The sequence below is a fragment of the Phragmites australis genome, chromosome 14 (assembly GCF_958298935.1).
Source record: "Phragmites australis chromosome 14, lpPhrAust1.1, whole genome shotgun sequence".
Classification (NCBI taxonomy): Eukaryota; Viridiplantae; Streptophyta; class Magnoliopsida; order Poales; family Poaceae; genus Phragmites; species Phragmites australis.
Genome location: NC_084934.1, coordinates 18,589,693 through 18,614,896, shown reverse-complemented (window position 1 = coordinate 18,614,896; position 25,204 = coordinate 18,589,693). Strand labels below are relative to the sequence as shown.

General features: G+C 44.3%; 2 protein-coding genes, 1 long non-coding RNA gene and 2 pseudogenes across 5 annotated transcripts in view; 2 read left to right on the top strand and 3 right to left on the bottom strand.

The window, feature by feature from the left end:
- Positions 1 to 1,499: 1,499 nt before the first annotated feature.
- LOC133891356 (uncharacterized) lies at positions 1,500 to 3,303 on the top strand (annotated as a pseudogene).
- A 12,194-nt stretch (positions 3,304 to 15,497) lies between these two features.
- LOC133891343 (uncharacterized) lies at positions 15,498 to 17,704 on the bottom strand. Of its 2 annotated transcripts, none has more exons than XR_009904187.1 (3): positions 15,815 to 17,704; positions 15,658 to 15,729; positions 15,498 to 15,567 (listed from the first exon to the last, which is right to left on the bottom strand). It is a non-coding gene; the product is annotated as an uncharacterized LOC133891343 (long non-coding RNA). The 2 variants fall into 2 exon arrangements; XR_009904186.1 differs by having other exon boundaries at positions 17,160 to 17,704.
- A 1,068-nt stretch (positions 17,705 to 18,772) lies between these two features.
- LOC133891589 (small ribosomal subunit protein uS8z/uS8w-like) lies at positions 18,773 to 20,927 on the top strand. Its single transcript, XM_062332316.1, has 4 exons — positions 18,773 to 18,926; positions 20,137 to 20,280; positions 20,360 to 20,520; positions 20,603 to 20,927. The coding sequence occupies exons 2-4, from the start codon at positions 20,148 to 20,150 to the stop codon at positions 20,699 to 20,701; spliced, it is 393 nt and encodes a 130-aa protein (XP_062188300.1). The 5' UTR covers positions 18,773 to 18,926; positions 20,137 to 20,147; the 3' UTR covers positions 20,702 to 20,927.
- A 1,059-nt stretch (positions 20,928 to 21,986) lies between these two features.
- LOC133890754 (protein VASCULAR ASSOCIATED DEATH 1, chloroplastic-like) overlaps positions 21,987 to 25,204 on the bottom strand; it is a 30,595-nt gene continuing 27,377 nt past the window's right edge. Inside the window, exons 17-18 of one of the 2 annotated variants that reach the window (XM_062331281.1) lie at positions 22,739 to 23,019; positions 21,987 to 22,512 (exon numbers count right to left, since the gene is read on the bottom strand). In XM_062331281.1, coding sequence (XP_062187265.1) covers positions 22,288 to 22,512; positions 22,739 to 23,019 — 506 coding nt within the window. In that variant the 3' untranslated portion in view covers positions 21,987 to 22,287. The remainder of the gene's footprint in view (positions 22,513 to 22,738; positions 23,020 to 25,204) is intronic. The other variant, XM_062331280.1, reaches the window with a different exon arrangement.
- LOC133890756 (leucine-rich repeat receptor-like protein kinase TDR) lies at positions 23,215 to 25,204 on the bottom strand (annotated as a pseudogene).

Here is a 25,204-nt window from a genome sequence, read left to right as displayed (position 1 = left end):
ATATAGCTAAAGAAAAAGAATAACAAACGTAGTGAAAATATGTACCTTGCGGTGCAACTCTAGTTATATACGTCTTCTTTGGTTTGTTATGCCATGATATAACTTTTGATAGTGTACAGCTTAATGTGCTCTGGCTCTCTTCCAACATCTGAATGTCGAGACTTATACCAGTTAATTCTTTCTGATCCTCAAAATAATCCATCTATGACACACATGCATGTAGAAGGCAATCAATCTCTACCACCTGACATGCAAATATGTAAAAATTCCTTGCATGATTTTTTACATGGGAGCACTGATGCATGCTTAAACAACAAACAAAAACCACAAGACAAGAGCAAGACTACTTATTGGGATGAGCAGTACAAGAATCATAAAAAGAATTCCAAAACAGTCAGCAAAGCTAGAAAAAATATTGTACGAAATTCTAGAAACCCCTCGCTTTTTGCAAACCAAAACCAAGCATCCAAAACGTTTCTTACTTTGGCTCAGAGTATTTTATTTGATTCTATGCACCACAGACTTTCTTGGCTGCATGTCTCACATGCATATGGCATACGCACAATTTCGTACCAAAAATTGCCGTACTAATGGCGAACGCTTTGTTGTAGAAAGCTCGATAATTCGTGTTTACAACCAAATAAGCCATTAGTACCACTAATACCCAATGTAATCACCAAGCCACCGTTGTGACACATAATATGTTCTGATAATATGCCAGTTTACACTGTCACTACCAAATCCACGGTACTTTGAGATATCAAAGCCGCGGCACAAGAATTCAACTTATTATTTGATTTATGCACACTGTATGTATGGTACGTAATAATAATTAAAGAAAACAACCAATGAATGGCATAGTAATTCAAGCAAACATCTAATGAATGGTTTGGCAGTTCATTGATAAAAAAAATCTATCATTTAATTTACACAAGTAACCCTCAAACCCACATATACATGCTCAATATCTGATTTCTAGATTCTAAACCTTACATTCAGCATACAAACAGGTGACCATATGCACATTTAGAATAGATCGAAAGTTTCAAAAAGATGTTACAGTACATAGCACGAGTTATACATGGTCGCTACTGACAGCGAAGATGCAGTTTGACACATGATCTAATCAAAAACACTAACTAATATATTCTATTTATTCCTTGATTAACAAACACTCAAACAGCCGAACTAATGTTGAAACTCACCAAAACGTCGTCGAAGATCTGCTCGTGCTCGTAGGACGTCAGCGTCGGATCCCCGACGAACTTTGGCGATGGAGGAAAATAGGAAATTTTCTCTGTTTTGGCTTGTGCTCCCTGCCGTGCGGTGTGCGCCGCCACCGTGTGCCGTCAATCCATCGTGCGTCCGTCTGCGTATATGAGAATACAAACATTTCCATCCATCCGTCCGCGTAGGAGAATACATGCTTTCCTTCCGTCCGTCATTCTGCGCTCCCCCGCCAAAATTGGGCTGCGTAGCATGTAGACGTCCCAGCCCGGCCCATTCTACCAGCCGCCGCTTCTCGCAAACCCCAATGAACGTGCGGCCTCATTCGCCTCCGCCTTCCTCTCTCCCAAACCCGCGCCCCCAGCACCCGACCGATTCCCCCATGGTGTCCCACCTCGACGAGGGCCTCGTTGGCGAGCGCGGCAAGCGCAAGCGACGGGAGGAAGATGCCGAGGAGGCCGCCACTGCTGATGACTCCATGGACCTCGACGCCGACATGCCCCGGCCGTTGAAGCTCCGTGTCGTCCCTGTCTGACCCATCGAGGCGGTCGGCCTCCTTCGGGCAGCCGACCTACGACAGCATCATCACGGGGCGCGTGTCGGGCCACCGCTGGAAGGAGCCCCGCACCGGGCGCGCCTCGGCCGTGGTGGCGTCGCGGAAGCCGATCCCGTTGGAGCAGCGCACCCGGGAGAAATCGCTGAAGCGCGCCTACCAGGCCCGTGTCCCGGAGCTCAAGCAGCTCAAGGTCGCCAAGTCCAAGAAGCGCAAGCAGCTCAAGGTCGTCCTCGACGAGCTCCTCGGTGGCAAGAAGTCCGAGGCCAGCCGCCGCATGCAGGTGCCCGGACTCTAGAGCTGAATCTGACGGGCTGATTTTATCTTTATATGCTTTACATTGTTCAACAAGGACTTTGTACTGCTTTTGGTTAAGTATGCGCTCTAAGTGTTCAATTGGATCATAATATTATGGCATATGAAATTATGAGAGTTGTGATGGGAGATTTTATTGATACATTGCTAAATTTGGTGCACACTGAACGTCTCAGATTCCTGACCTTTGTACCCGGCTTCATGTGGTTTCTTGCTCTTGATCAATGTTAGATTACATGTTCCAGTTTGTGTGTTGCAAAGGCTGGTGAGTATCAGCCTGAATCCAATCTAATTGATTGAATGTGGGCTGAACAAAAGGTTTGTAAGGAAAGTGAAAGGTTGCAACAGCAGGAGCGAGAGCAAATTGCAGAGAAGCATAAGTGTGACATGGTAAAGTTCTATGCAATGTTATATGATTGGTATTCATATGCCATAATTACACACATTTTTAATTGATGTGTTTGCATTGTAAGTCATAATTATTTAATCCTTTTTCTTAGTGGTAATTATTTAATCTTTGGATGCTCTTGTTTAGATGCTTCGCGCTCGTATAGCTGCTAAGGCAGAAGAAAAGAGGTTGGAGATGTAGTACATTCTGTGAACTCAGCATCATAAAAAGCTATCCAATTTCTTAAGGTAACTTTACTGCTTCGCATATTTCTTTATTTTTACTGAAATCCACAATTGGGATCCTTATTTTCTTCAGATGAGTTTTGCATACTTGTGTAGTTATTCTACAAGGATTTTGTACGTTCTAAGTGTACAAACAAGGATTTTGTACTTCAGTTGAGTTTTGCATACTTCAGTTGAGTTTTGCATACTCTCATAATTTCTTTGTATGCTTTACATTGTTCAACAAGGATTTTGTACTGCTTTTCGTTAAGTATGCGTTCTAAGTGTTCAATTGGATCATAATATAATGGCATATGAAATTATGAGAGTTGTGATGGGAGATTTTATTGATACATTGCTAAAGTTGGTGCACACTGAACGTCTCGGATTCCTGACCTTTGTACCCGGCTTCATGTGGTTTCTTGCTCTTGATCAATGTTATATTACATGTTCCAGTTTGTGTGTTGCAAAGGCTGGTGAGTATCAGCCTGAATCCAATCTAATTGATTGAATGTGGGCTGAACAAAAGGTTTGTGAGGAAAGTGAAAGGTTGCGACAGCAGGAGCGAGAGCAAATTGCAGAGAAGCATAAGCGTGACATGGTAAAGTTCTATGCAATGTTATATGACTGGTATTCGTATGCCATAATTACACACATTTTTAATTGATATGTTTGCATTGTAAGTCATAATTATTTAATCCTTTTTCTTAGTGGTAATTATTTAATCTTTGGTAATTTCTTAAGGTAACTTTACTGCTTCGCATATTTTTTCATTTTTACTGAAATCCACAATTGGGATCCTTATTTTCTTCAGATGAGTTTTGTATAGTTGTGTAGTTATTCTACGTTAACATTCTAATTTGTTTCGTTATCAGTAAGCAGCCTTCTTCACACAAGTGATTTTCTGTACAATTTGAGCTTCTATTTGAGCTTCTACAGGCTGTGCGAAAAAGGCGTCAGGCTGGACGGGCAAGCAGAGCTTCCTAGAGGGTTAGTGGTTAGGGAGTACATAGTTTGAGATGCAAGCTACCCTCTACTTCCCTGGCTCATGACCCCATACCAAGGACAGGGTCTCCCGGCGGCCATAGCGGAATTCAACAAGCGGCACAAGCGGCACACGGCAGCGATGACGGTGGTGCAGAGCGCATTGGTGATGCTCAAGGGGAGGTGGCGTGTTATTCAGGGAGAGCTGTGGCGCATTGGCGATGCTACTATATGGACTTTATAACAGTTTCAAATTTGTAAATATGTTTAATACTGAAATGAAGTTTGCTTGACAGCTAGAGGGCAAGCAACACGTGTATGTAGTAGTACCATGAATACTTTCGCTGTAGTCTGCAAGTGCTCTCTAACTGAACATTATATGCCCACTGACAATGGTTGTCATACTTTGTTGGTGTAACCTGCACCCAGTCTGCCCATCATGGCATTGAGATTTTGCTCCAGGCAAACACTGCTCATTTAAACTGCAGGATAAAGATTCAAGTAGGTAGGATTGTGGGAGCTCAAAACTGTTGAAGAATGACACAAGTCTTGGAATTTTGTATCACATTGGTTGTTACGTTCACAATGCATCGAGCAATGCAGGATCCGCAAGCTTCAAACGGTTAAAGCAAATGAAATTAAAACGATATGACATTTCTAACAAAAACTGGCCTTCTTGTTTTTATTTTAGATCACATCAGTTGTTCTTGTTCGACAATCACAGTACATCAAAGCAGGCAAAAAGGCAGAACTCATAAACCATATAGGTTCAGGCACATTTGACTGTTATGTATCACAAAGCACTAAGTATGACTCTACAGCCAGAGCCAACAGGAAAGTCTGAAGACAAAACTCAAGTTTGAAGGAAACCAGGCATCCAGTACCCCGAAGCTCAAGCCTCGTAGATCCAAGGATGAAGGTTGCTCCTCCACTCTGCGACACCTTCAGGGAACCAAAGAGCAATCTCCTTCTTTGCATTATCCACAGAATCGCTTCCATGGATGACATTCCTACACCATAAAAACTACTTAAATATAGACCAAACAGGCAGGGGATATAGGAACCATGATTAATTTTTTCAACACAAGTCATAAGCTACACAATGGACACAATGTTAGGAAATGTCAAGCAGCAGGAACTTAAACAGTGCAAATATTGTTAGGAAATGGTAATTTTCCTCCAAAACCTCACATACCCATATAATATGAACATGTCATCTAGGGAAGGTTGCATGTGCCGCATTTTCATGGCGGCTCTAATCAGTCCTACTTGTTAAGCTTTTTATGCATTCGTTACCCAAGAACATTCAGATTGCATATTGCTCACTTCGCCAAAAAAAGATACTCAATACATCATGCCAATCGATCTTTCTCTTGTGTGTTAACCATGCCCAGTCATTGCATCATCAATTCATGATTATGTAAATATTAAGTCCAGAGACCTAATTCCTTTGTCATGAACTTGTACAGAATGACGCTGCAAAACTGTCCAGTGCAGCTCCCTTACCAAGCTACAGAACTCAAATACAGCATACATGAAGCATAAAGACAACTAACAACAACCGTCCCAGCTAATCCACGCAGGCAGAATCTCCCCTACTTAAAATGTACAAACAGATTACTGGTGCTATTGACAAAATAGACTCTGATCATCACCGTAGTTTGTTCCTGCATGAGTATTTGTAAGTTAAGGATGTGCAGGTGTAAAGTATAAATAGGCATATATAGCAAATGTACTCAAAATGCTGCCAATAAACATTTTTGCAGTGAATATTCTCCAAAATAACGGTACAAAGGTTGAAATGCTACAAGATACAAATAAAGAATTTCTTAAGCAGCAAGACTATTTGAAACTTAATGTATATGTTGATTGACACGAAGTTCCCATATGCTTTCTCAATAAAAAAGAATGACTAAAGATTTCAGCGTCTACCGTCACAACTTAAACTTTGCTACAAATCATCTTCCCCTTACCTCATCTTTGACAATCTATACTACTTTATTGAGTACTGGTTCTGCACCATGTACAAGATCGACGCTTAAATAAAACATAGTCCTATTATGCTAAGACTCCAGTTCTGCAACATGATCATAGTTCATCTTCTTTGACTCATGGAGAGGGTGGCCTGCTGAGCTCATTATTGATCCTACACAATTATTTGCAAGTAATTAATATAGCACATCGACCAAATAACAATATAGTTGCAATCAAACTTCCAATTACCTTCGTCGTAATTCATGTGCAACTGCGATATCCGGATCAAAGTAGACCCTACTAAAATCCGTAGTGTGCAGGCTACGGTCTAATTTATTGAAGACAGAATAACAGTGTATATTAGGTAAGTTTATTATCGTGTTTTTGATAAGGAATAGAATAATGCATGCACTTACGGACTTACCGTCGCGCTTTGCACTTAACATCGTGGCCACAACAATAGCACGGTCCTCTGCGATTTTCTCCCAGGTACTTAGATTACCAGTCACTAACTTGTCCCATACAACTAACTTCACAATATTATAGCTGCAAAAACAATTACAATTTCAGCACTATTTTAAAATACAAATGTAAGAACTTTGAATTAGATACCTGCTGTGCATCAGAACAATATTTCTCAGTGGGACCTTTCGGTTGTAGAAACTGTACTTGTGCCCCCATAGAACTCACATACATAACCATGCCAATGACATCTAGCATTTGAACAGGAAAAAATTAATAGGACTTTTGTTAAAAACAACATTTGGAAGATGTAAAAAGAAACTGAAGCACTTACCAACATACATATCATTATTCAGAGTGAACTGCCAAACTTTGTCAAAAGGCATAAACGGTGGAGATAATGGGATAAATTGCTCGTTCACATTTCTTATCTCATTAAGTGCTGTCACTGATGTGAAACGACACACAAAGTGACTATCTGCAAACATGTAGTCTTGATTTCTCATAACTGGTTCTGTGGACATCCGCCACACATAATATACCCGTCCCTCTGCAAGTAATGGCTCAAAACATCCACCTCGTCATCATATATGACAGCTGCCATTTTCTTACCCTAAAGAAGTAGATAGATTGTGACAATCTAACTTTGATTAAAATATTACTTATTGCAGCTGAAATTAAATGTGTGCATAAGTACTACCTTCTCATCCAGTAACACTATGCTGAGCCTCTTCCTGCCAACAGCGAACCTCTCCACATGGAATTTGTGGTACACCCGGACACACATACTCCACGTGGTGTAAGGATGCATGTCCTCGAGCGTTGGGACCCGTGGCGCTTCAACTCTCTTACGCTTCAATGGCCTCATCCTAACCTGAAAGAACAAATGAGCATCACAAGTAAAGCAAATAATTCCCTTGTGTAACAGAAAATGCATAAGTAACAGCGAGTTCTATGGGGGCACAGTATAGTCTTTGATCTTTGTATTTGGTTTTTCAAGTTTCATCAGTGCAACACAAAACATGCATAAAGTGAGTTCATATCATGGAATCAAATAGGGACCAGCTTCATTCAATCCTACTCTAATTGCTCCCTCAGACCTTATTGCCATCCCCAAATACACAAGCAGGCCATTGAGTCACCCAGAGAGGATACACAGGCAATCCTACGCTAAAGTGGAGCAAAATTATAAAGTAGCTAGATATAAGTTTCATTAACCTGAGCAATGCAATAGACATCCAATTCTAGAACAATGGGATTGTTACACTTACACAACCTTGTTATACTGTAGACCACAAAGAACAGTGGTTGCACAATAACGGACTCTATTTTGTGTTTCATTTTTCATTAGCCCTAGCCATAAGTTGATCATCACCTGTTTTCATTTTTTGGCAATAAATATGACTCTGCAGCATGTGAAATTGAGGGACCACATTCAAATAAAAATCTGGAATAAATTAATGTAGCTGCAAATGTGGCAACAGATAGAACATCAGTTCATAATATGGCAATTATGTAGTTTAGTCTATTTAGAATATTGACAAAAGGTGGAAGTCTAGGTGCAAAAACACTGTAACCACATTTATAACTTACGCATTGAAACTGTTTCTAATGTATTTGTAAAATAGTAGAATAAGATTCTGTTTTAACCATTAACATCAGTAAACAGTGAAATGAAGAAATAACCAAAAACACATCCAGGTACCTAGCCAATCATTCAATTTGCACCTTCAAGTATTTTAGGTTGCACAGTATTGGTCTGTATTTTCGTTTTTTCCTTTTTTTTGTGTTGACCATTGGCATATCTATGCTCTCATATTTGTATGTTCTCGCAATACAGCACTCTGCAGCATGTCTGAAACCAACAAACCCCATTCAAATCAGAGTCTATAGTATGCCTAACTTCAAATGCAGAAATGCCTGGTGGAGTAGTTTATAATTCAGATTATACTATACACATTAACAAGTAACATATTAGCAACAGATAGAACATCAGTTCATAATATGGCAATTATGTAGTTTAGTCTGTTTGGAATATTGACAAAAGGTGGAAGTCTAGGTGCAAAAACACTGTAACCACATTTATAACTTACGCATTGAAACTGTTTCTAATGTATTGTAAAATAGTAGAATAAGATTCTGTTTTAACCATTAACATCAGTAAATAGTGAAATGAAGAAATAACCAAAAACACATCCAGTACCTAGCCAATCATTCAATTTGCACCTTCAAGTATTTTAGGTTGCACAGTACTGGTCTGTATTTTCGTTTTTTCCTTTTTTGTGTTGACCATTGGCATATCTATGCTCTCATATTTGTATGTTCTCGCAATACAGCACTCTGCAGCATGTCTGAAACCAACAAACCCCATTCAAATCAGAGTCTATAGTATGCCTAACTTCAAATGCAGAAATGCCCGGTGGAGTAGTTTGTAATTCAGACTATACTATACACATTAACAAGTAACATATTAGCAAAATATGTTTCCTCGCACTTGTAAAGGATTGCACAACAGGAGTTAGCATGTATCTAATACGGGTATGAAGAAGAATCATTCTCAGTAAACCAAACAGGTAAAAGTGAATAGCCTCAAACCAAAGCTACCCACAATTTCAGGTTAATATCAGAAAACTAAATACAGAAATATATCAAAGTCAAAGTAGAACTAAAGAAGTTGCTTTAGCATAGATTTGCTTTCGAAGGGGGACAGAAGCGCCTTACCTCAGTGTCACCTCTTTCGTCGTTGTCGTCGTCACTTGGAGATGGAAAGGAACAAGCAGCAAAATTCTTATAGGGGGGCACGGAGGAGCCCGAGGGCGGGGCTAGCGGTGTTTTCTACGGTGCTGTTGGCGGGCTAACCTCCATGGGCCCACGATGGGGTGCCGGGCGAGGTGCGAAGAAGGCGGAGGGATAGGGGGGGCGGAGGAGCCGGAGGGCAGGGCTGGCGGTGTTTCCGGCAGGCTAACCTCCATGGGCCCATGAAGGGGCGCCAGGAGGGGGGCGCGAAGAAGGCGGAGGGCGGGAGGGGGGGAGCGCGGAGAAGCCGGGGGCGGGGAGGGGGGAGCGCGGAGAAGCCGGGGGTGGAGGGCGGGAAGGGGGAGCGCGGAGAAGCCGAGGGCATTGTGCAAGGCGATGGGGGCCCACGACGGGGCGTCGGGGGCGCGCAGAGAAGGCGGCCGGGGGCGGGGCTGGCGGTGGCGGGTTGAGCGGATGAGCGGGACTGGATTTGGCTCCAGATAAAATGGGGATTCAATTGAGGACTCAATACTTATCTTAATTAATAGCTTCTATATGGTTTTGCCTCAACTGGAGTTGGATTGCAAAGGGTTGGAGGTAGGAGATGAGTCCTGCGCCTGAAAGGAAAAGGCAACGTGAGATGTGCTTTGGTCCGGACCTCAGCCCAATAGAGAGAGCAAGGGCCTGCTGCCCAGGTGGAAAGGGGAATGGTCTAAGAAAGTCTGGAATCAGCCCAAATAATGCGTCTCAACCTGAAATTCTCTTTTTTTTTTTGGCTTTCTTTATCCTTTTATGTTTGCTGCCAAAGACCGTTCTTGTTACAGGGAACGTACCGATGACCGTTCTTGTTACATGGAACGTACCAATGACCGTTCTTGTTGTTACAGGGAATATCGCAGCAGTAGAGTGTTTACAGGGAATGCGAATCGACTTCGAGAACACGTGACTCGAGGATACCATTGATGGAGCACGAAATGAGATGAAAACGAATTGAACCAGGTACATAAATTGTATCAAATGAACCAGGTACATGGAAAAAGATAACTATCATAAACTCCTCTAAAAAAGATAACTATCATAAATAAATTGTATCAAATGAACCAGGTACATGGTAAAAATAAGAGGCAAGAGATTTCTGCGGACGATGCTCTCCCAGAGGACCTCTCTCGCACATGGAGGTGGGTCATGTTAGATTACATGGGTACAAATTGTACAATCGTACAGACAGACAAATCAGCAAACAATTCTCTGTTTGCTGTTTCAGGGAGCCAACTGGTGCTCCAATAGATTACTCAAATCTTCAATGTTGAATTCTGCATGGCCATTATGGGAGGAATGAAGCACAATCAGGGTTCCCACTGGGAACCTGAACTCTGATTCCTAAGCTTTCATTAGTCTTGAGTAGGCAGTGGAGTATGTCCATCGACTGTCACCTAACAGTGGAGTATATATTATGAATTCCCTTTAAGTAAAATGAAATGGTTGGTGGGGAACAGGGTTCTGAAAACAAGAGACATCATAAGAATGAGGATTTCAAGAGTAACAGCAAATTCGATCAAGGTCATATAGGAGGCAAAGTATTTGACATTATATAAGCATCCGATTCTACATTGATTCTATTCTAAGCTAATGGATCATCAACTGAATGCTAACATTATACAATGTATGGCATTTACCTTTTCCGCCAAGCCAGTATCAGAACTTGTCAAACATAAACTATCCTAAAGAAATTAATACATGGATAGATGGGTGCTTGTATGGAGTCCAACTTACGGGCGTGGGCCATATATCTTGACCTGTCGGATATGAGTGTCCCTCCTATTCAAGTGATTAGACAAAACCGCAATTTGGAGCATAAATGTATGAATGAATGTTTCTCTGCAGAGACATGCCAAGAAAGATAGTTATGCAACGGTAGACAAAACAACAATTTGGAGCATAAATGTATGAATGAATGTTTCTCTGCAGAGACATGCCAAGAAGATAGTTATGCAACGGTCTGCATCACATCAACAAAATTCAGTAGTATAATGTTTGAACAGAGTCATAACTACTAATCATTTCTTTCAATTCCTGAGATATTAAAATGGCAAACTTCTTCAACTTTTAGGTGAAATATTGTAACTATTTACAAAAGGAAATTGTTATGTCAGACACATGTTAACCTAAGCTCTACAGAGTACCAGAAAAGGAAACAATACCTCACCTATGCCGTAAGGACCTCTCTATAGATGATGTTCTTCGTTTATGTCCCACTTTGCTTTGAGCACTTCTTTTTTTTTTGTCATCAGCTGGGACGACGAGGATCCTGATGTTCGCTCTGGCGGTGGCTCTAGATAGCGCGACGTATAATTGACCGTGAGAGAACACCGGCTCGGGTAGGTAAATGCCGACATTGGGGATGGTCTGCCCTTGTGCCTTGTTGACTGTCATGGCGAAGCTGAGCCTGATAGGAAACTGCTTCCTCTTAAACTGGAAAGGGAACATCTCATCATCAGAGGGGCACAGGGGGATCCGAGGCAGAAAGACCCTCTTTCCAGCATGCTGCCCCAGCACAATCTCTGCATCTATTGCATTTCTCTGGAACCCCCGGACCACCAGCTCGTCCCATTGCAAAGTCCGTTCGCGGGGTCAATGTTCCTAAGTAATATGATAGGATAGTTCATCTTGAGCTTTAGAACGTGTGGAGGTAGCCCGTTCGGTGTCAGTGAGTTAAGAAACTCAGGGGGGTAGTAGTTATGGGGATCGTCTTCTGCACGATCAAAGCTATGATATACCACCTCCTCCCCTCGGAAGCAACCCATCATCTTCATATTAATTTGGTCCACACAATCGTTCCGTGTGGACAAGATGGCTCTCGAGGTGATGTAGTTTGGATCCGACATATTATGATCAAGCATTGAAAAAACATTATCTATCAGTTTATCGAGGTTCGTGTCCTCCCCTTATACGACACGCATATATCGCTAGGGAGACGTACTTCGCCATCACCATTGGCCTCCTCAGTGCCACCACCGATGCGCAGTAGGTACTCCGCAAACCACGGGTCGCTCTGTGCCCTCATGTTGCGTACAAGTTTTAGGTGACGCATGAAATTCCATAGGTACGACCTACGCAGCGACGCATCAATTATCTGAGCCCTTGACCCCTTTCGGACAACAGGGAGGACCTGCCTGAAATCTCCACCAAACACAACCGTCTTCCCACCGAACGACACTTCTGGTCGGCTCATTATGTCACGCATGCTGTTGTCCAGCGCCTCCACCGCCTGTCTCTTAGTCATGGAGGCTTCGTCCCAAATAATGAGTGAAGTCGCCCGCAGAAGCTTAGCAATCCCACTCTGTTTTGTGAAGCTACAGAACGCACCATCGTCAACATTAAGTGGTATCTTGAAGCGTGAGTGCGCGGTTCTTCCTCCAGGCATTATGGAAGCTGCAACACCGGATGTAGCTGTTGCCACGGCAATCTTCTCCTGCCCGCGTATCGTTGCAAGCAATGCCTTGTACAAAAAAGTCTTCCCTGTCCCTCCTGGTCCATCCACGAAAAACACGCCGCCCTCGTCACTGTCAATAGCAGATAGAATCTCATCGTAGGCGGCCCTCTGCTCGGCGTTGAGGGAGTCCGACAAAGTTGCGTGCTCATGGTCAATCTCGATCGTGGACTCCTCAAATATCTCCCTGGGCACACCGTTTGTCGTGTCATGTGCCTCGTCGATCTCAGGGAGAGGGAACGACTGTATATCTTTACCCATTGATTGTAGCATGTTTCTAATATCTATTAATACCATTTGTTGGACCGCGAGTGTGCATGGATTGATGCGACGATAGTCTTCCGACATTGCCTCCCGTTGCTTGTTCCAGAGTCCACGCACGTCGCTGGGCTCACAGAATACCAATATTGTTGCAAAGAGCCTTCAGAGAGATGGTGGCATTTGGAACAACTCGGCTTTCGTAAGACACTCGTCCAATGTGTTGTCTGCCTCAATCAGGCCCCTTCTCTCTGCGGCTTCACGAAAGGTAGGTAGGATCTCACCGTCAACCATCCTTAGGTTAGCAAAGGAGGTGGTGCCAGTCACGTGGTTTAGGAGAACCCGTAGGTAGTAGCGTCCCCCCTCGGCTGGATGAGCTGACACGATTCTACCAATCTGTCCACCTTCTCGTCTCCTTCGTTGCCAGAAATTTTTATTTTTACCTTTCTGCCAAGTATACCACTCGGGAAAATCCCGATACAAGATACCCTGAGCATGCTCATGTACTCTGTTCGCCTCGAGAATACTCTGTCAGCATTGACTTCTCAGCGTCTTCCCGATTGAGCACTTTTTGGATATCTTGACCCTCTTGAAATGAAACCATGTGCATATTCGGGAGATGAAGTTGTAGTTGCATCACAGGTGGTGAGTTCTTGCTCAGGTCAAAGCTGTATATTCTCCACAAGGCTTCTGGAGGGGTCACCCATCTCGCGTCCCTATACTGCCTGATCTCATCGATGTTGCCATTGCTGTCAGCCTCGTTCACAGTCACAGACACTCGGTCGTGGCCCTTGTATATGTACTTGAATAGGTATTTAACGGCCTTTATACTCGAGCATACCTCAACATTGATGTGGTAGTTGAACAGTCGTAGTAGGTAAGGGTTATATGGGACGACCCACCTATTGTATAGCTCGTGTTTTCGAACCATTGCATGTCGGCCATCATCGCGTCTCCTATACACTGGGTAGGAGTCATTGCCTTGTAAGGTAGTCGCGTTGAAAGGCCGCGGATAATGATTCTTGCATGACGGACGGTCCTTCGTGCACGGGCAATCGCGGTTCAGCACACCGCAAGGGCCATGCATCATATGCTTGACGACCATCTTGTATAGCTCTGGGTACTTACGCTTGTCCAGGAGCTCGGCAGAGATGATACAATCATACTGCTCCGGACATGTGAGCTTGTACCGCCCCTGCATGATGAGCAGGGAGTGGGCATGCGGTAGACCTCTTTTCTGGAACTCAACCACATAGACGTAGGACTTCACCTTGCCAAGCATGTGCTTATCAAGCAACTGCTTTTTTAGTTCCTCTAGCTTTGCCCTGAAAACACGCATGACGAGATCCGGATGATCCTGGGGTATCTGGCCAGGGTAGAGCTCACGTGTGATCTCATCCCAGTTTGGGTTGCATGTCATTGTGAGGAAGATGTCCGACTTCCCATACTTTCGCACTAAAGCCATAGTATCCATGTACCGACGCCTCTTATCCCGAGGTCCACCGATAAATGATGTAGCCAGCACGGTCCGTTTTCCAACCGCGTCTGCTCTACCCTCCCCGGCATGCACGCTGTCCACCAAGCCTTGGTACAGGTCCGCCCTTAACTCCTTCTGATGAGCCCATATGTAGTCCAGCCGCGAGCTTTCGATCTTGATGTATGTGTCGACCGTGAACTGCTGAAAAAGACGCTTGCCAAACAGTATTGGGTTGAATATCCCTGGCCGTATCTGGAATTTGTAGCAGTAGTAATCCCGCACGGACACGCATAGCCTGCCATTAGAATCTGCACATAGCATATGACGTTCAAAGTTAGTGTTGGACATCAACGAGTACAATGCCAAGAATTGACGGTGCAAACATCATCTTTTGAGAACACTAACATGGGTCCTCATGATTATTACCACGAGCCATACAAGCCGCGGTCACCGCATCGATGGACACACCAACATTTGGGATATCGGGATGCCAGCCGAGTTCACCTCTAGGGAAAAAGAGAGGGTATGACAGGGCATCATAGCATCCATGATACGATCGGATGCCATATATTTTCTTGTTCTTCCCTTGCAGGATAACGCTATTCTCAAAGTGCCTTCGATGTTCGCTCCCCTCAACCCAAACAACGGCCACCTCCGAAGTGGTTGGCATGCTATATGTTCTCTGGTCCAACCTATGATCAAGGTTCAGTGTCACATGGTAGTCATCAAGGTCCTCAACCTGTCCCATAATCCTGAGTTGTTCAGAGTACGTGTTGTCACGAAGTATGTCAACCAGCTTTCTGATGAGTTCCTTGTCTTGCTGGTACTGCTCTTCGCGGCAATAGCGATACCGGTGCTCTAGACTGGGATCATCATCGTAGAAGTAAAGCTCCAGGTGCTTGGGTTTGGTCCCGTCTATACCAAACGACCGTATGTTGTGATACATTTGGTCGTGGGCACGAAACGTGTAAATATCACTTTTTGTCATGTCAGTGGTCTCACCATCAAGGTGACAGTATAGTGAAGTGAATGAGAAATGGCCATTGAAAAATCTTATGCTTTCACGGAAGTGCCTAGCATCAGCGTCTGCACTCAACCAGAGCCTCATGAGCTCGGGTGGTGTTTCTGGGGTACATAGTTTAATCTTTCCATTACGGCAGCAGAACCCATTTGTCTCATGCTCGAACTTCTTCGCGTTGCAATGCTTGCGGTTTTCAACAAGCTTCAGCTCACCATACATGTGGTCATACGGATCGGATATGCTAGAGGTAGTAGCTGAGGCATCTTCAGCTTCACCGAATTCGACATCCTCATCATTGGTATCCCTGTCGGAAGTGATTTTTAGCATGAACGAGTTAGATAAGGCTGTAGAAGATATGGATGTAAGGTGCAACAATGCCAAAAAATTACCTTGACCAGCGAACATGTAGCCCTCCCCCTCTTCAGAGTCCTCATCGAATACGACACCATCGTCATCACCTATCGCATCATACAGATTTGTATAAGCATATATGATGGCCCTGATTGTATTCTTTTGAATTACAAAATGAATACAATCAAGGAAATTACCATCATCACTAACTGGTGGACGTGTTGTTGGCGCCTGAACGCTGGTAGTTTGAGGGGTTAGAGAGGTATTTTCTGTCAATAACAACACGAGTACAATACATCAGGGTATATGTTGTATTGGATTTTGAGGAAAGAGCAATACAGGAAAAAACATTACCGTTGTTAATGACACATGACTGTGATGGAGAATCTAAACCATTGGTATCTTCTATAGTTATAGTTGGAACCGCTAAAATCCCATGAACTAAGGTAATGAGCACTTCTTTTTTTCAAAGCACAAATTGCTATGACAAGGACTCTTGTAACATTGCATCCCTATTAGGCTTAGATTTGCTTTTGCATAGGCTCCAAGATAGAAGGATCATGTCAAATTTGAAACCCACAGTTGCCTCGATTGCTCAAAGGCATGCCCTTCAGAAAATTTAGCCGTGTCCTAACACAAGCACACCTCCATTTGAGATTGATAAAGTTTACCCAACCATGTCTTTAGTTAATCAACCAGAGAGCGATCTATTGCAAGCAAATGCAACATGCATCAATTCGGCAAGAGGAATTAATTCCAATGGACTACAATGACTGCACAAGATTTAATGAAAAACTATAAACAAAAGACTGGTCAGTAAATAGATCTTCGGACTGCAATACTGCTGGTTTCTCGTACTGAAAATGCATTGATTTAAATCAATCTTTGGAGTGCAATACAACTATTTATTATACCGAAAATGCATTGAGATAATGTCAACAGATAAGAAAGCAGTTGCAAAGCATATCCAAACTGCAAATGCCACCAAGGCCAAGTTACAGGACTCTAATTCATTATAAAAAGGTTCAAAGGTCCTCATTCAGAGCAAATTCTTTCACAAAAGCAGGTTTTAACCATGGACCTAATGTCAGCCATCACCTAATAGTCAACACTGAACCTAATAGTCATTGTTTTAAGTTAATCATATGATCTTGGACACGTAGTCCAGGCACCATAGGGCGGATGTCGGATGGTAGATCAAGGCAAGGTAATAGTCAGTTAATTATTGAGTTCGTTGGAACATCAATACAACAATGTGATTTTAGTCCCCTACTGTTCCTCTTTCAAAAAAAAATATGTGAAGACAGATCTAGATTACCACTATTCAGATGGTAGCAGGGAAGAATGCTTGTGGTGTCATCTCACAATTTCAGCACTTTGTGTATAGAAGGTCCTGGACATAACTGTTTGAAGTGATCTCCCCTTCTATTTCTTGGGTGACAGATTTTAACCCATTATGGTACAAACTAAAGTTTTGCAAGGCTATTTAGCATGCATTTCCTCATTATATTTAGGCTTGTAACTTCTATACAAAAAATGTGTTCGTGCTAAATAACAATCATATAATCATCCTGCAAGTTTCATGTATATAATTAATATTTCGGATCAAAACTGGACAAATTACTTGTTGAGTGCAAGTCACCAAAGACGGTAAGCACACAAATAATAGACGGTAAGCATCTGTGAACAAAGTGCATACCATAATAGACTCAATCTCTTATTCAGTCAGGGGTTTGCGCTTAGGAAGAAGTGAAGTTGGTCCTCCAACAGCAGTATGAGAAGGTGGGGAGGGCACCTCTCCAGTAGATGGTTCCTCTACTTTAGCTCTGAAAGTGAAACTTAAATTTTTAAGAACACCCTCTTCCATAAAAACTATGAGATGAGCAACTAACAGTAGAGACATTCTCATTCAATAGATCAAATGTAGGCCATTCAGTGTTGTCCTGTCTTCCTGGGCCACCCAAGTGTAGGTCAACTGGAAGCATATAGACACATTAAGGAATCACAGGGGTAAATTGGCCAACAAGTAGCTCTAGAAGAGACCTCAAGAAAGGTTGAACTTTGGTGTGCTCAAGCAACAGTGCAATTTCAAGGGTGATAGTTAGCCGTGTCCTAACTCAAGCACACATGTATTTAGTTAATCAACCAGAGAGCGATCTATTGCAAGCAAATGCAACATGCATCAATTCGGCCAATTGAATTCCACAAAATTGACAGCATGTAGTGCTAAAGCTACATCCAAAGAAGAGGGCGCAGTATCAACATTTGACGCACTAGCTCGAATTGCATATCAACATTTAACCAGAGTAAAGGAGAGTGAGATCACCTCAAGGAGAATCAGAACATAGAGCACCTAAGCAGGAATCATTCTCATCGGTATTCAGATGTTATCGGCCTGACAACTCGCCGATTCCCCAGACCCATGGCAGCACCGACACGCACACGAACTGCGGGAACGCGGAGGGGACAGGAGAATGAGGGCGGGGCTGCTTACTCCTTAAAGACGGCGTTGACGTTGCCGATGAACTCCTTCAGCATTACCGTGGCGCGGAGGAGAGGAGGTGCAGGCGGCGAGGTGGCGGCGGACCGGTGGGCGACGGCCGGCGTCACGGAGGGGAGGAGATGGAGGCGACGCGTTGGAAGGTTGGCGATTGTGGCGGGTCGGAGGGGAGGAGGTGCAGGCGGCGCGGTGGCGGCGGATCGGCGGGCGACGGCCGGTGTCACAGACGACCAGCAGATTAGGCCGCGCAGAGGGGAGGAGGTGGAGGTGGCGCGTTGGCGGCGGACCGGCGGGCGGAGGACCAGCAGGCGGTGTCACGGAGGGGAGGAGGTGCAGGCGGCGCGGTGGTGGCGGGCCGGCGGGCGACGGCCGGCGTCACGGACGACCAGTAGATTAGGCCGCGCGGAGGGGAGGAGGTGGAGGCGGCGCGTTGGCGGAGGACCAGCGGCCGGCGTCACGGAGGGGAGGAGGTGGAGGTGGAGGTGACGCGTTGGAACATTGGAGATGGCGGCGAGGATTGGGGGAGGAGAGATATGGGGAAGCCGAAAACGCCTAATGCTTAGACGGGGAGGGGAGGGAGACAGAGGAATCTTTTATATGGCAGAGGAATATTCTTGGTAGACCATACATGTACTACTGATTTTTTTAAGTAGGGGAGATAATCTTCAGTTTTTTTTTTCTTTTTGAGGTAAGTAATCTTCAGTGTTGGCAATCTGAAAGAGCTTTTGGGCCGAGTGGCAGTTCAGTGCTGTCACACAGAGCAAGCTCGGCTGGGCCATCGGACGGCCACGGTGTAATTGAGGCGGAGAATCACACAGATCATCGGACGGCCAGGAAGGAAACCCTACCTCCCGCTAACGCCTCTATAAGTGCACCGCGCTGAGAGACAAACCCTACTCCCTTGCCTCTCCTCTCCAGCGCCGCCGCCGCCGCCGCCGACTACTTGCGGTCCCTCCGTCCTCTGAGGTGAGTCTCAAGATCCCTCTCCCCCCTCTCCCGGCTTAGTAGATGCGTCACTCGTGTTCAAATCCGCGCGTGTGCTTCGGTCCCGCAGCTCCTATGGCCACATGCGAGTAGGAGTGGGTTCTCGTACTGTTCGCTTGATGAACCGTAGAGATTTGCGATGAGATGGTGAATGGTTTTAGTTTGACCTTGGACGACGATCGATTATGCATGATAATCTCGTCCCTGTAGGAGTGATGATGTCTATTTGTAGAGTTGCTTTTCAAGGCGACTTCTGTGGTAATTTAATCGTACTTTCAGATGTTCTTGTGCGTTACATTTAGGCTATGAACTTGGGTTTTCCGCATGGTTCTTGAAGCTTGTACTGTAAGTTCGGTATGCTGGTAGCACGGGCTTTAGTCGTGGTTCTTGCCGTAAAAGGCTGGCTAATTAGGTCGTACATTGGGCAAGGCATTTGATTCTTGTTTGTCAATGCAGTGATTTTTTTAGATGATCAATGCAGTGGGTTAATAAGATCGCATACTGTATAGCTTAAACCCTGATATATGGTTGGTTTGTGTATCCCATAGATCTATCACCCATATGTCTCCATCATTCTTGTTCTGTGGTTGACGAACTGTAAGTTTAGCTCGTACAGTTTGGTTGATGAAGCAAACAGATATATGTAACGAGTATTTGTTTCGCAATCCCTGGAGTTTGGTCATGGATAACCTGGTGTTATCCTGCTACTCTCTAGCCATTATTTTGTGATCTTTCTTCTGGTGAGTTTTATTGGTAAGGATCATGTATTGATCTTTTTTAATAATTTGAAATGGAGTAGCTCTGATAGAGAAATTTATTTGTATTTCCTTCAAGATATCAAACTGAGCTGTGATGAATCAGTTCAGGATAGTTCTCATCTATCTGTACCCACCTATATGTTTACTAGGCCTGTTTTTGCTACTTATGTGTGCAACTCTTAGCGCGATAATCTTACTACATCATCCATATACATTAAGTGAATACATTTTTTTATTATTACATTAATAATAGAGGAATTTGCATGTTTTTATTGGGTTAGTAATCTATATGTCGATTTGCAACAATATGGCGTTATGGTTGATTACTCTGTTTTGTACTGTTCCTATGATGTTGTGTAGTTGTAACTGTTCGTTTTGCACACTATTCACCATGAGAGGAGCTGTTACAACTTTTTTGGTTTCTTGTTTTGCAGGTAGGGTCAGCATGGTGAGGGTCAGTGTTCTTAACGATGCCCTTAAGTCCATGTACAATGCTGAGAAGAGAGGCAAGCGGCAAGTGATGATCCGTCCCTCTTCAAAGGTTATAATCAAGTTTTTGCTGGTCATGCAGCGTCATGGTGAATTCTCAGTTGCACATTCTGTTTTATTTTTGCTTCTAGTGGAGGATATGTTCCTGAATGGTGTTCTTTTTTGTAGGTTACATTGGTGAGTTTGAGTATGTGGATGACCACCGTGCTGGAAAGATTGTGGTTGAGTTGAATGGAAGACTGAACAAATGTGGTGTCATTAGCCCTCGCTTTGATGTGGGGGTTAAAGAGATCGAAGGATGGACTGCCAGGCTGCTGCCATCTCGCCAGGTGATTGCATTATCCTTACCCCTTTCATGCATAACTTTCGACCTTATGTGCTAACTTGTACTTCCTCTTGCCTGATGTTCAGTTTGGCTACATAGTGCTGACAACTTCTGCCGGCATCATGGACCATGAGGAGGCACGGCGGAAGAATGTCGGAGGCAAAGTTCTCGGTTTCTTCTACTGATGGGTGGGACGTGGGAGTGTATGGATATTTACCAACAAACTGTGTTTTTTACTGTCTGAATAGCCTGGTCTGTCTTGTTAAGATTCTGAAATCCATTGTGCACTTTTGAATTGGTGGGAGCCTTATTATGAGATGTGCCTGTTCGATTTTGATGGTTGTACGTATATCTTGACACTTCACCTCTGACCGTCTCTAATAAAGACTTGTGTTTCTTCTTTTGCTTGAATCTGGCATGGAATTTTGTAGTGAATTTTTTCAGTTTTCGTTTCTGAGCTGAATTGTCATTCTGAGAAATAGATGTTTTGGGTTCATTCCGTGGCACCTGTGTCAAAGTTGATGTTAGGGTATTAGGTGAGCCAAATTTGGTCGGATCGTCATATTCTTATAATCATTTACTGGATGTCTGGGTGGCACATTCTGTATAAGATTGCGGAAGTATTATTGCTGTGAATTAGTGTAACAAGTATTAGTATGCCCTGGTGACCCATTCTTGTATTATTACTCCTTCGAAAAAGGTATGCATTGGAGAAGAATTCAGCATCATAACCAATAGGGGTGAAGGTTGTAGTTTTTCCGCTGGTCACCGTTCTAGATGCTAACAGATATCTGAAACAAATCTGGGATATCTGTTCAGATCTCGGATATAGTGAGCTTGGAATTTGTCGGATATATATAATAATTAATAATATTTTTAGTCAGCACACTAAAATAACTCTTTTGATTTTACTCTAATATAACTCTTTTTACCAAAGTATATTGCTGATATGTTTATTGGATCTCTAATATAGCTGAGTTTTTTTAGTGAAATGGTTTAATGATCTAACAGTCATAATATATGTAATATATATGACCGTTGTTTAACTTAGTATCCGAATAAATATTTGTAATTGATATTATCTATATCTGATTCGTCACATATTTGATCTGTATTTGTAACTGATATTATCTGTATCTATATCGATAAAAATATACTATAAAATATAGAATCAACAATATCTGTCCATATCCAATTACACCTAAGTAAACAACGAGCAAAAAACAGACGTGGTACTGTGTGTGAGCAGCTGTCACGTTTTGTCCTACTGTGTACGTTGTTTGGTGATCTGAGATGAAAATCACTTCGGTTTGAGATGCGTCTGGTGGTTAAACTGACACGCCTGATAGGCAAGGAAGTTGCTGAACAAACCAGTAGTTCTCTCTGACTTGTGTGACGGCAGATGATGAAATCTGAAACGCAAAAGCAAATCCATGTGGGAATATCGTAATCCTTTTGGGTCCAGTGTGGTGTCAGGAAAGTTTGAACACCACTATACCAGAGTAATTACCTCGAATTACACAATTCTTGTAATGATATACACCACCCCGGCACATTGGGAAGGTCCCCGTATTTACACCCAATGCTAACCATGGTTTCGCATTTTCGCCTTACAGCAATGTTTTCTGTAACTCTACTTCACCTGCCTTCCTGTTTTGTAACTGTACGTTCTACGGAAACAAAGAACAAAAGAACATTACGCGTTGCATCTCTTGAGTCGCATTCACGTTGCGACCTCGGCGTCTGCCCTCATGTACATGCACCGCGCCAGTCATGAGTAACTGCCCCTCAGCCTCTCTAGTCTCTCCAGGTGAGACCTGAGCCAGGCAAACTCGTGCCTCATCCTCTCCATATGAGCCTCCGCTAGCTGCATCTCCTCACCTAGTAAGCTCATTCGCTTTCCCACCCACTCAATGCTTTCTTTGCTGCTCACGGAGGCCCCAAGAGGAGCCATTTGGACCTGGGGGGCTCTAGTTAGTAGAACTATGATGGTTACCTGCAACAGAAATTGAGTGTCAAGACAATCTGCAAATAGAGGATGCTACCGACATTGGTTATGGTCAGATTCTTTCTTCGTTAAGTTTTGTTCATTCATACATTGCTCACCTTAAAATTCTGTAATGGCACTACGGTATGCCCAAATAACTAGTAAGAAAAACCAGCAGTAATAACATGTATTCTCTGTAATAAAGTGCACCCACGTAAATGGCCAAAATACTTGCCTGCATTAGGATAATGATGGCCACCAGTGCCACAGCTAGCAATGGACCAAGTTGGTTTGATCGCATATACGATGTTAGTGAACCCCAAAATTCTTGCGATGTGGATAATATAGAAGAATCTCTTCCTATTCTCTGCTGCTGGTCTTGAATAAGAGGAATGATGCTTCTCACACCAGATTCTTCCTGTGTGGAAGTCACCTTGGGAACTGTATTTTCCAAGGTACTTTCCCTGTTTGCTGAAGCCCATGATTTAAGATCAGCATTAGTTGAGCTGCAAACATCTTTAGGAATAAAAGGAGAAATGGACATTTAATTTAGGAAAAAATCTATTTTACTCCCCTGAAGTATGCCCGTAGTCCGGATCACCCCTGAACTTTAAAACCGTTTATTTGATCACCTAAAGTTCAAATCCTGGATGAAATAACCCCCTAAGGCCGGTTTTAAAACCGTTTATTTGATCACCTAAAGTTCAAATCCTGGATGAAATAACCCCCTAAGGCCGGTTTTAATGATGGTTTTCCCATCATGGTTGCCACGTCACTGACTGAGTTTTTCCCATATGGCTGCCACGTCACCTGGTTTTTGTCATATGAGCTTAGCCTCGCCACCGTCTTCCGGCCGCGCTTTCTTGTTCGCTACCATCTTCCGGTCGCGCTTAGCCTCGTGCAGCATGGACACCACGTCCCTCATCGACGGTCGCTCTTGTGGGCACCGACTAGTGTAGAGCAGAACCACCCACAGCGCAAGCGCCTTCTCGTCCCACGTTTCACCGCTCTAGTCTGACCATGCCGCCACGTCAATCACGTCACGCACCACGACCTTGCGCCACGCCCAGTCCACGATGTTGCTCACCTCGCCGTATTCCGCATCGACTGGTCACCGCTCTGTCAGGATCTCCAGCAACACCACACCAAGCTCTTTTTGTCCACTTGGAGAGTGAAAGTGTACTCTGAATTGATGAGAAGAAACTTAATTGATTACACGTGACGAATGCCATTGTCACGATCGGAGAATGAACAAGTGAGGCGTCTCACCAAGTGAGATGTAGCCACAGGAGCCGGTGAGGATGGACATGGGCATGGTGCCCTGGATAGCCTTGGCCATGCCGAAATCAACCACGCGCACCTCCATGCCCGTGTCGAGCAGGATGTTGTTAGGCTTGAGGTCGCGGTGTGCAACGGTCGACCGACAATCATGGTGCAGGTAGCTCATGCCCTACACGACGCTCATGGCGATCCTATGCCACGCGTCCCAGTCCAACCGCGCCTTGGGCTTGCCCGTGGCCTTAGCGACCCCGGTGCACCACCCGAGCAACCAGACGATGTTGCAGTGGTGGAGGTGGTCAAGCACCTCCACCTCGTTGAGCATCCTCTTGATGCAGTCAGTGTTCTTTTGCTTTCACTCTGGAGCTGCCTCCTTTTGTGACGCTATCTGCCATAGCTTCTTCACAGTGATGACATCGCCATTCGGCATCTTCGCCCGATACACCGTCCCCGATGACCCAGCGCCGATGATGCCATCGCTCCCCTCGACGCATCATGCCACGTCGTCGGCGATGAAGTTGAGCCTCTAGAACATGGTCATCTTCCACGGTCCAACGATGACGTTGGGGCCTATACCGCCCATCCTACCTCTGCTCAGCGTTGAGGTGCCATCCTCTCACCACTGGAGCCAGCGAGCGGTGACCTCGAGCACCACCATCCCAGCGAACGCCACCGCCACAACGACGATCCACATTGCAGCTGTGTGCCTAGCGGAATTGCCCTCGTCAGCAGTTGGTGATGACAATGACAAATCAGCCGGCGCCAGATGGTTGAAGGACACATCGAGTGTCCACCATGGTGCAGTTGATGAAACCCATCGAAACGATGCCGGTGAGCGCGTTCCAGGACAGGTCGATGTCGGTGATGGATGGCAGGGCGGCGAGCTCGGCCAGGATCTCGCCGGCGAGCTGGTTGTGCTGCAGCCTCAAGCTCACCAGCCGCTTACAGCTGCCAATGTCATTGGGGATTGCACCAGTGAGCTAATTTCCTGCCAACTCTAGCCGGTACAAGTTTGAGCACCCCCCAACGCCAAACGCTAGGATGTCGCCACCCAGTGCACATTTGCTCACCGCGAAAACCTGCAACTTTGACGCTAGCCAAGACGGAGAGGGAGAGGAAGAGAGGTGACGTGGCAGCCATACGACAAAAAAAAGGTGACGTGGTAGCCATGGTGGCAAAACCACCATTAAAACCAAACTTAAGGGGTTATGTGATCCGGTATTTGAACTTTAGGAGATCAAATAAACGGTTATAAAGTTCAGGGAGTGATCCGGACTACAGGCACACTTCAAGGGAGTAAAATAGACTTTTTTCCTTTAATTTATCATAACTTAAAAAAGTTTGCAGCGAAAGAGGATGTAATTCGGATCAAGCAAAGTTGAAACTGTAGCAAAGAATCGATATGCACACTACAAACTCAATA